The 12,152-nt window shown below is 33.4% G+C and overlaps 1 protein-coding gene across 1 annotated transcript; it reads left to right on the forward strand.

The window, feature by feature from the left end:
- Positions 1–1,984: 1,984 nt before the first annotated feature.
- LOC145950656 (uncharacterized) lies at positions 1,985–9,994 on the forward strand. Its single transcript, XM_083062064.1, has 2 exons — positions 1,985–3,419; positions 8,311–9,994. Exons 1-2 carry the CDS (start codon positions 2,309–2,311, stop codon positions 8,346–8,348), a joined length of 1,149 nt encoding a protein of 382 aa, XP_082918190.1. The 5' UTR covers positions 1,985–2,308; the 3' UTR covers positions 8,349–9,994.
- Positions 9,995–12,152: the final 2,158 nt, after the last annotated feature.

Below are 12,152 nucleotides of genomic sequence, written 5' to 3' on the forward strand. Positions count from 1 at the left end.
ATATATACATGTATTTAATCTTTAGTTTAATAAAATAGTAATGTATTTTATGTAATTAAGTGAAAATTTAAATTATGCGGATAAAAGTCTTGTTTTTAATCTTTTCCTTAGTTTTTTTTAATAGATTTCAATTAAAAATTATCAAAGAGATTATAATTGATATATAATTTAAATCTAATTTTGAAATTAATTATAATTTTGGTGTATTTAACATTTTAAAACTAGGAATTTAATAAGAAGTTTTTGAAACAAGTGAAAATAATATGGTATTAAAAGGTAAGTGTGATGTCATGATATTCCACCTATATAATATAAAAAATTCAATATTAGTGTATGAAAGACTTATTTTGCAATGTTTTTAAATTATAAGGATCTTTCTAAAGTATTTTTAATTATAGAGACTCAATTAAAAACATTGACAAAATTATAAGGACATACAAATTGATTTAACTATTTTTTTTTTTTTGCAAATTCAATAACGCGTGAATAAAGATTTAACTACTAAGAATTTTTTAAATCATGATATTATGATGCATTCGTCAACTGTTTTGATAACTGGTCTTCGTGAGAGAAATTTATTACTAACCTTAAGTGGGTTCACTTTCTCAATCAGATAATTTTTCATGTACAAAATTCAAACTTTATTTTAAAATGAAAATAATACGATATTAAAAGGTAAGTGTGATGTGACGATATTCCACCAATATAATACAAAAAATTCGATATTAATGTGTGAAAGACTTATTGCAATGTTTTTAAATTATAAAGATCTTTATAAAGTATTTTTTTTTATTTATAGGGACTCAATTAAAAACATTGAAACCACTATAAGGACATACAAATTGATTTAACTATAAAAAAAATTTGTGAATTCAATAATGTGTGATCAAAGATATAACTTGATTTTTTTTTATAACCATGCTATTATGAAGCATTCATCAATTATTTTCATAACCGATCTTCGTGAGCGAAACTTGTTAGAGCAACTCTAATGGGAGTTGCTTGTCTTATGAAGCAACTCAAGTTCTCGTTTCTTACCATTGGAGAACTCTGACGTGGCAACATGAGTTGCTTGAAGAAGAGAGAGTTGTTTCCTCAAGCAACCGTTCCTTACCAGATTTTAAGCAGATCTTATTAAACATATTTGGAAACGTTTCGGAAATAATAATGATAAAAATTAATTTCATATAATATTTATGTATTTATTATTGCTTTATTCTATTTTTAATATTTACTTATTGTAACAGCCCAAACAACCCGCATGTAGATATTGTCCGCTTTGGCCCACGGCCTCACGGTTTTGTTCTTGGCAATGACACGCATGCCACCCCAAAACGCGTCTACACAAGGAAGGTATCCACACCCATATATATGGCATGCTTCGTTCTCCTTCCTAACCGATGTGGGACTTCACAATCCACCCCCCCTCAAGGGAGTCCAGCGCCCTCGCTGGCACACCGGCCCGGGTCCCGGCTCTGATACCATGTAACAGCCCAAACAACCCGCATGTAGATATTGTCCGCTTTGGCCCACGGCCTCACGGTTTTGTTCTTGGCAATGGCACGCATGCCACCCCAAAAGGCCTCCACACAAGGAAGGTATCCACACCCATATATATGGCATGCTTCGTTCTCCTTCCTAACCGATGTGGGACTTCACAATCGATTGTGAAGTCCCACATCGGTTAGGAAGGAGAACGAAGCATGCCATATATATGGGTGTGGATACCTTCCTTGTGTGGAGGCCTTTTGGGGTGGCATGCGTGCCATTGCCAAAAGCAAAACCGTGAGGGCTGCGGCCAAAGCGGACAATATCCACATGCGGGTTGCTGGGCTGTTACATTTGGTATCAGAGCCGGGACCCGGGCCGGTGTGCCAGCGAGGGCGCTGGACTCCCTTGAGGGGGGTGGATTGTGAAGTCCCACATCGGTTAGGAAGGAGAACGAAGCATGCCATATATATGGGTGTGGATACCTTCCTTGTGTGGAGGCCTTTTGGGGTGGCATGCGTGCCATTGCCAGAAGCAAAACCGTGAGGGCTGCGGCCAAAGCGGACAATATCCACATGCGGGTTGCTGGGCTGTTACATTGATTGTGAAGTCCCACATCGGTTAGGAAGGAGAACGAAGCATGCCATATATATGGGTGTGGATACCTTCCTTGTGTGGAGGCCTTTTGGGGTGGCATGCGTGCCATTGCCAGAAGCAAAACCGTGAGGGCTGCGGCCAAAGCGGACAATATCCACATGCGGGTTGCTGGGCTGTTACATTTAGTGGTATCAGAGCAGGTCGATTCTATCGGCCGTGAGTTATGTGTCTACTATGTTTATTGATTGTAAATATATTATGTTATAGTTGTCTGTGTTTATTAAAAGTTCTATATATCCAGATTATGGCTGGTAGAAATGATCGTGCGATTGCTGATGCTCTCCAAGCATTAGCCCAAGCTATGAACAACAACAATATGGCTGGAGTTGTTCCTAACTGGTTGGAGCAATTTCAGAAGAATAACCCGCCGACCTTTAAAGGAGGATATGACCCAGATGTTGCAATAAATTGGCTAATGGAGATCGAAAAGATCTTCAATGCTATGGAATGTCCTTTTCCTCAGAAAGTGAGGTTGGCTACCTTTATGTTTACTGCTGATGCCCATTTTTGGTGGGAAGGAGCACTTCAAAGGATAATAGATGGAGGAATGCAATTAAATTGGGAAAACTTCAAAAGAGTTTTTCTTGAGAAGTATTTCCCGGATGATGTGAGAAGCCAGAAGGAAGCTGAATTTCTCGAGTTAAAGCAAGGAAATGATACGGTGGCACACTATGCTGAAAATTTTGATGCCTTGGTCCGTTATTGTACCCATTATCATGGTGAGGGTGGCGAACGGGCTAAATGTATTAAGTTTGTGAATGGCCTTCGTCCTGAGATAAAAACCGCAATTAATTATCAAGAGATTTATCACTACCCAACGCTTGGCAACAAGAGTAGAATCTATGACCGTGATAATCGTGCACGTTCTGTCTTTTACAAGGGAGCTGGAGGTCCTATTCGTGCAGTGAATTCAAATACTTCTGGTAAGAGTAAGCCTTATTCTGCTTCTACCAGATCTCAGGGAAATATGGCTGCTGCCAATAGAACTAAATCGTCCACTGTGAACACTACTGGTAGTGTTGGAGGGTCTGTGTCTATTTCTTCAGGAAGATGTGGAAAGTGTGGACGGATCGGTCATATTAAATCAGAGTGTCGTGACAAGGAGGTTACTTGCTTCAACTGCAATGGTAAAGGACACATCAGTACTCAATGTCCTGAACCACCAAGAACACGTGTCATTGGATCAGGATCGCAAACCGAACGACCAAAGACTATAGGGAGAGTATTTGCTCTTAGTGGTGTTGAAGCTGCTCGGTCAGAAAATTTGATACAAGGTACTTGTTTCATAGCTGAGACTCCTTTTGTTGTACTATTTGATTCTGGTGCAACTCATTCCTTTATTTCCATCTCTTGTGTCCAAAAACTGAAATTGCCTGTGTCTTTGTTAAATTTTGATTTAGTTGTTGAAACCCCTACTAATGGTCCTGTAACTACATCCCTAGTGTGTTTAAAATGCCCTTTGACAATTTCTGATAAACAGTTTCTAGTTGACTTAATCTGTTTGCCTCTTAGTCAATTAGATGTAATCCTTGGTATGGATTGGCTATCTTCTCACCATGTTCTTTTGAATTGCTTTGATAAATCCATTTCATTTGGTGAATGTAAGAGTACGAAATTTCTTAGTGCTTCTGAGATTAAAACTTGTTTAAAGGAAAATGAAAGGGTATACATGATCTTATCTTCATTGACAGTTGAGACTGAGAGTAAGCTAGATGAGATTCCCTTAGTGAGAGAATTTCCTGAAGTATTTCCTAAGGATGTGTCTAGTTTACCACCCGAGAGAGAGATTGAGTTCAGTATAGACTTAGTGCCAGGTACCGCACCCATATCTATAGCACCCTATAGGATGTCTCCTAAAGAGTTAGTTGAGCTTAAGAAACAAATAGAGGAACTACAAGAGAAACAATTCATTAGGCCTAGTGTTTCACCTTTGGGAGCGCCTGTTTTATTGGTCAAAAAGAAAGATGGAAGTATGAGATTGTGTGTAGATTATAGACAATTGAATAAGGTGACCATTAAGAATAAGTATCCCTTGCCTAGAATAGATGATCTTATGGATCAACTAGTTGGAGCTTGTGTGTTTAGTAAGATAGATTTGAGATCAGGTTATCATCAAATCCGAGTGAAATCCGAGGATATCCCAAAGACTGCTTTTAGGACTCGTTATGGGCACTATGAGTATTTAGTTATGCCTTTTGGTGTAACTAATGCACCTGGAGTATTCATGGATTATATGAATAGGATCTTTCATCCTTACTTGGATAAATTTGTAGTAGTCTTCATAGATGATATCCTAGTGTATTCCAAGACCAGGGAGGAGCATGCTGAGCACCTTAGGATTGTCCTTCAAACCCTTAAGGAGAAACAGTTGTATGCTAAATTGGCAAAATGTGAATTTTGGTTGGAGAGTGTAAATTTTCTAGGGCATGTGATATCCAAGGATGGAATAGCTGTAGATCCCTCTAAGGTAGAAGCGGTTCTTGAATGGAAAGCACCTAAGTCAGTTTTTGATATTAGAAGTTTTCTAGGATTAGCTGGGTATTATAGGAGGTTTATAGAGGGTTTTTCTAGATTAGCTTTACCTTTAACCAAGTTAACTAGGAAGAACCAACCTTTTGTGTGGAACTCTAAGTGTGAAGAGAGTTTTCAAGAACTTAAGAAGAGACTAACTAGTGCACCTGTGTTAGTATTACCTGACCCTAGCAAGACTTTTGAGGTATTTTGTGATGCTTCCAAAATGGGATTAGGTGGAGTACTTATGCAGGAAGGTAGGATAGTAGCTTATGCGTCTAGACAACTTAAGATCCATGAACAAAACTATCCTACCCATGACCTTGAGTTAGCTGCAATAGTATTCGTGCTTAAGTTGTGGAGGCACTACTTGTTTGGATCTAGATTTGAGGTGTTTAGTGATCACAAAAGCCTTAAGTACTTGTTTGACCAAAAAGAATTAAATATGAGACAGAGAAGATGGTTAGAATTTCTTAAGGACTATGACTTTCAATTGAACTATCACCCCGGCAAAGCTAATGTTGTGGCTGACGCTTTGAGTAGGAAATCTCTGAGAGTGTCTTCCTTGATGATTATGGAATTGCGTATGATTGAAGAATTTAGGGATATAAGTTTAGGGTGTGAACTAACTCCTAAGAGTATTAGGTTGGGAACCTTGAAGGTGACTAATAACTTGATAGATGAAATTAGAAAAGGTCAGAAGATAGACCCTTTCCTATTGAGTCAAGTTGAGAAATTGAATCAAGGTGTGGAAAGTGAATTTAGAATTGGAATAGATGGAGTATTGAGATTTAGGGATAGGTTGTGTATTCCTAGGGTGCCTGAACTTAAGAAAGCAATACTTGAAGAAGGACATAGGAGTAGTCTTAGTATTCATCCAGGAGCAACTAAGATGTACCAAGACCTTAAGAAGATGTTCTGGTGGCCTAAGATGAAAAAGGAAGTGGAGGAATTTGTGTATGCCTGCCTGGTATGTCAGAAAGCTAAGGTAGAACACCAAAAACCTTCAGGTTTCCTGCAACCTTTGGATGTGCCTGTGTGGAAATGGGATAGTATCTCTATGGATTTCGTAGTGGGGTTACCTAAAGCTGCGAAAAACTTAGATGCTATATGGGTCATTGTGGATAGATTGACTAAGTCTGCCCATTTTATTCCAATTAACATTAAAAATTCTTTGGAAAGACTAACCAAGTTGTACATAAGTGAGATTGTAAGATTACATGGGGTTCCTACTAGTATAATGTCTGATAGAGATCCTAGATTTACTTCTAGATTTTGGGAGAGTTTGCATAAGGCTTTAGGCACTAAGCTTAGATTGAGTTCAGCCTACCATCCCCAAACAGATGGTCAAACCGAAAGAACTATTCAATCTTTGGAAGACTTGTTGAGAGCTTGCATCTTAGAACATGGGGGTAGTTGGGATAGTTTCCTACCTTTGATAGAGTTTACCTACAACAATAGCTATCATTCCAGTATTGGGATGGCACCTTATGAAGCTCTATATGGTAGGAGATGTAGAACACCTTTGTGTTGGGTAGAACCTGGAGAGAATGCTATCTTAGGACCTGAGATAGTTCAACAAACTACTGAACAAGTTAAGATGATCCAGGAGAGAATGAGAGCAACTCAGAGTAGGCAGAAAAGTTACAGTGATAAGAGGAGAAAGGACCTTGAGTTTAATGAAGGTGATCATGTATTCCTTAAAGTTACTCCTTGGACAGGAGTGGGCAGAGCACTGAAGTCCCGTAAACTTACTCCACGTTTTATTGGTCCTTATCAAATCCTTAAAAGAATTGGTGAAGTAGCCTATCAAATTGCCTTACCCCCATCTCTTTCAAATCTTCATAATGTCTTTCATGTTTCCCAACTCAGAAAGTATGTCCATGATCCTTCCCATATCATTGAGTCTGACAACATTCAGTTGAAAGATAATCTTACCTATGAAACAGTTCCTCTAAGAATTGATGATACGAGGGTAAAACAACTAAGAGGAAAGGAAATTCCTTTGGTTAAGGTCGTTTGGGGAGGAAATTTTGAAGAAAGTGCTACTTGGGAATTAGAAAGCAAGATGCGTGAAGCATATCCATTCCTATTTTCAGGTAAATTTCGAGGACGAAATTTCTAAAAGGAGGGGAGAAATGTAACATCCCAAAATTTTATTTTTATGTATTGAGATTCTTAGTAGATATATCATATTTTTATATACATATTTTACTATTTATATACGTATTTTACTATTCATGTATACGTATTTTACTATTTATATATACGTATTTTATTAATTACGTATACGTATGTATGAATAGTATTTTACTATGCAATTGCACAGTGAAGGGGCGGCTGAAACGTGGGCTGCGGATTCTTTCCGTTTCAAAATTTTAATTAATTTGAATATAATAATGAATAGTGCATAGTGCATAGTAATTTATAATATTATTTTAATGAATAGTGCATAGTGCATAGTAACTTCAAAATTTCTATAAATAGGGGCTTAAGGTTTTGGAAATTCAGAATTCTAGAGAGAAAGAAATTCTAGAAAAATAGAACGGGAGAGTAAGAGAGAGAAGGAAAAAGAAAATAAGGTTCTGCCTAGGTTTTGAAAGAGGAGGAGAATAGAGAAGGTTCTGCCCTTGTTTCGATAATCATCTAAGAAGAAAGAGAGGAGATTCTGCCGAATTCTTTTTATCCAGGTAAGGGGGGGAGTGGGAAACCTCGCTTGGGGGTGTTGGAGTAATCGTTAAATAGTTGTTTGTTAGATTGGCTCCCGATCTTATGCCTGTTGTTTGTTTGTATGAAATATTGTTATTAATGTGCTTTGCTTTTTGCATTACTTGATTTCTTGTCCGTAGTAAATAATAACTATACTATTTTTATAAAAGAAAAAAAATGAATAAATTGTTTATTAATAAAGATATGGAAGGCTAAGCCTCCTATTAATTAATAAATATGTAATTGATGTTAAAAAAAGAATAAGTTTTAGAATAAAAATACCTATGCGAACTTATGAAGATCTTATTATGACTTGAGTATATGAAGTATATATGAGACCTATGCGGACCTATGAGGATATGACTATATGAAATATGTACTCATGACTTGTGACCTACGATCCATGAATGGACCGTTGAACTGTTGAACTATTGGACCGTTGGACTATTGGACCGTTGGACTATTGGACTATTAAAGTTGGATTAATAAAATAAATCATAATTATGAAATATGAATCTTATATGTGTAATATGCTAAATGTTGAGTCTATGAATGTATGACATGCATCATATGCATATATTATTCCAGGTGTGCCGCTGAGGCCGCATACCAGTGATGCTAACAAGGTGTATGATCACCAATGATAGGTGTGCCTTCGGGACACCAGTGATGTAACATGCTAACGAGGTGTATGAACACCAGTGATAGGTGTACCTTTGGGTCACCAGTGATAAATTCTGAAACTTCCGTATGGTGCCACATGCATACATTAGTGAGTCAAGTCAAGAAAATCATTATACATAAGCATATATGTGAGATTGATTATATATGTGAATTATATTGCGTGTGTGTGTGCTATTTAACTTTTATTTCTATACCTGCAACTAAGTGAGAAGTTTCTCACTCCTCTTGTTATTCTTGTATATGTTTAAATTTATGTTGCAGGTAATCTTAATCATGAGGATGTTGGTAATGAAGTCTAGAGGCTTAAGTGGGCATGCTCTGATAGGATGTGACATCGGGCTTAGCTAGGCTTCTTTCTGGGATAATAATGTTTTATTTTCCTTCTTTTGAAATTTAAATATATTTGTATGATATCAAAAAATTATAAATTGATTCCTAACTAGGAGGCACTGCCACCTTTACTGGGATTAATTTATAATCTTTGTTTTATTATGACTTCTTGAGTTTGGTATAAATGTTAATTACGAATGTGCATCTTCTACCTTATGATATTTATTATCACTCTAATATACTTTTTAAATATAGTTAATGCTTATTAAGTAATTATGTTGGGGTAGAGGGTGTCACATTTAGTGGTATCAGAGCCGGGACCCGGGCCGGTGTGCCAGCGAGGGCGCTGGACTCCCTTGAGGGGGGGTGGATTGTGAAGTCCCACATCGGTTAGGAAGGAGAACGAAGCATGCCATATATATGGGTGTGGATACCTTCCTTGTGTGGAGGCCTTTTGGGGTGGCATGCGTGCCATTGCCAGAAGCAAAACCGTGAGGGCTGCGGCCAAAGCGGACAATATCCACATGCGGGTTGCTGGGCTGTTACACTTATTGTGTATTTTTTCTCGTAATTTATTTTCTTTCATTGTAGCACGATTATTCTTTTTAATAAAAATTTAAATTTGGTTCATAAATGATTAGAAAAAAAAATTCTAAAAGTTAAATTTCTTAAAGTTTCTTACCATTGAAGTAAATTTGTGTTTGAGTTGCTTAATGCTGATATGGCACACTAGGAACCACTTTTTTCATTTTTCAATGCATGAAGCAACTCAAATATTGGAGATGCCCTTATCAACCCTAAGTGGATTTCCTATCCCAATCATATAATCTTTCACCTACAAAATTCAGACCTTGTTTAAAGAGGAATCAGTCACCTAAATCGACATGTCAGTATTAATTGTTGAATTGTTCGATGTTATTTTTGTAGCACATTAAAATTGATACAATTATAACTTAATTTTCAAGTTAACAGTGAATGCTCAATGGTTCCTAATATAAACCGCACAATTTATGAGTAATGTAAAAATATAAAAGTTTTATATCCTTAATTAATACAAAAATTAAACCCACTATTTTAAATGTATGTTTTATAACATATAGAAACCAAAACATTAAAAAAAATATATAACACTATTAAAATCAATTGAATCTTTTTTATAAATGTGAATATTTTATAATTTTATTTTTATTTAATATCATTCCAACAACTTATAAACCTGTCATCATTTCAAAAAAATAACCTTTTGAAAACGGTTTTTGTTATAAATAACAATAATAATACATAGTTGTTTAGTGAAAAGGAAAAATCATAACTTTCAATATATATATATATATATATATATATATATATATATATATATATATATATCGTTTAAAGAATAAACTATACATGTCACAAGAAAAGATCACAAATTGAAAATACAAAACTTTTGAAATGACTTTTCGCTTTGATCAACCTTTTATCTTGGGAATTTTATGTGTTGCATTTGTTCTAAGTTTAGGTAATTTGTTAAACGTTTAACTTTTGCAATTTCTTTTTATATTATTATTACATATAATTCTCATGAGACATTTATTTGATATTATTTTATGGAATAGGGCAAAACAATTGTCCAAATTTCATATAAATTTTATGTTAAAATTTCAAATAACAAAAGCAAGGAACTTTCAATGTAGGATATTCAACCGTACTCAGTGACGTGTCACCGGTTGCATCACAATGTGATGGAGTAAAATGTCTAAGTAATTATTTTTGCAATCAATGTTGCCTTGGAGAAGGGTATCAATCTGGCATATGTGGAAAACAAGGTTCAGAATATTACTATTATTGTCATTGTAAAAAGAATTAAGTTTTATGAATAATTATTTTATAAAAGTAAAATAAAAGAAGTGATTGAAGTAAAGTTCTATTGTAATAATCGGAGATGGTCGGAATTTGTGGTGTAAAACACCCTTGAATAATTAGTAATGTAATTCCTTTCAAATAAAATATTTGTCAACATTTACTATACATGTTTTTGAGATTTCCCAAATCTTTTCATAGAAATATCAACCAAAAAATGACAATTCTCATATTTGATTTCATATCTTTTGTTGAAAATAATAACATGTTAAACTATATAAATAAAGTAGTATAAAACATGTGACTTTGAGATTAAGAAAATTGAGAACATAAGCATGATGTCTAAGAATTAAGGCGTTCTCAACTTTTCACGATTTATTTAAGAAAAAAAAAGATATTCTTTAAATAGAATTCACGAAAAGAAATTAAAAAAAAAACTTCTAAATTTGAAAAGAAATAATGATTTTCACCTTTTTATGTTATAATTTATTAAATTTAATTATTTTAAAAGATTAAAAAGAATACATGTAAAAAATAAGAATTTGAGCGAAAACTATATTGTAATAGTTATATAAATAATTTTTATATAACTAATATCAACCCCTATTTATTGAATAGAAACTATAAGTATTTACAAACAAAATTATAATATTTTTATAATAATTTATCAATAAATAAAAATAATATTATGCTACAATATAAATTATTTATCATAATTATAAAATTTAATTTTCATGTTTAAAAATATTTTTCTACATGCATTTTAAATATGATTTATATGTAAAATTAATTATTTAGGTGTATATATAATTTTGTTTATAAGTTTTAGTTATATATAATAAATATTTAGCATGTGCATTATACATTCAAAAACCCTAATATAAATTATATCATCAAACACAGTATTTATTGATACATATAATTTTTAAAATATTTGTTATATATAATAAGCATTTAACATGTGTTTTGCACAAATAAAATTATTAGAACTTAACAAAAATATTTATATATATGTATATATACATGTATTTAATCTTTAGTTTAATAAAATAGTAATGTATTTTGTGTATTTCATAAACTTCATTAAGTGAAAATTTAAATTATGCGGATAAAAGACATGTTTTTAATCTTTTTCCTTATTTTTTTTAATAGATTTCAAGTAAAAATTATCAAAGATATTAAAATTGATATATAATTTAAATTAATTTTGAAATTAATTTAAATTTTGGTGTATTTAACATTTTAAAACTAGGAATTTAATTAGAAGTTTTTGAAACAAATGAAAACAATATGGTATTAAAAGGTAAGTGTGATGTCATGATATCCCACCTATATAATACAAAAAAATTCAATATTAAAAAGGCATGTGAACTTAAATAGATATTTTCTTCCTTTTTTTATATAAAAAGGCCTTAAAAAAGATGTACAGTCAAACTGCATTGATTAGCCAATAACTTAACTAGTAGGAGTGTAATTAAGCGGGTATAGATAATCCGAGAACTTGAACTAACTTAATCCAATCCAATGAGTTTTGATTGATTTTTTTTTGTGTTTGGGTCAAACCCAATCCAATCCAATTAAAACTTGATGTTGTACAGATCAGATAAACAAGTTTTGTGTTTTTAACTCGTTATTGACCGAACTCAACTTTGTCTGGTCAAAAAACAAAACTGACCCAACTCAACCCAGTCATATAATAATAATAATAATAATAATAATAATAATAATAATAATATTTAAATGATCATTTGTTTAGGATAAGACTCACTATTAATCTCACTTAGTAATAATTTTTCTGTTTTAGGTTGATAGCATTGTAACAATATAGTATATTTATTTTAAATTAATTAATATTAATTTTTTGAGTTGATAATAATGTAAAAAATTAATAAATTTATTTTAAAATTTAATTTGCATCATTGGCGACCTTG

Source organism: Cajanus cajan, chromosome 8 (genome assembly GCF_000230855.2).
Source record: "Cajanus cajan strain Asha chromosome 8, NIPB_CcT2T_4, whole genome shotgun sequence".
Taxonomy (NCBI): Eukaryota; Viridiplantae; Streptophyta; class Magnoliopsida; order Fabales; family Fabaceae; genus Cajanus; species Cajanus cajan.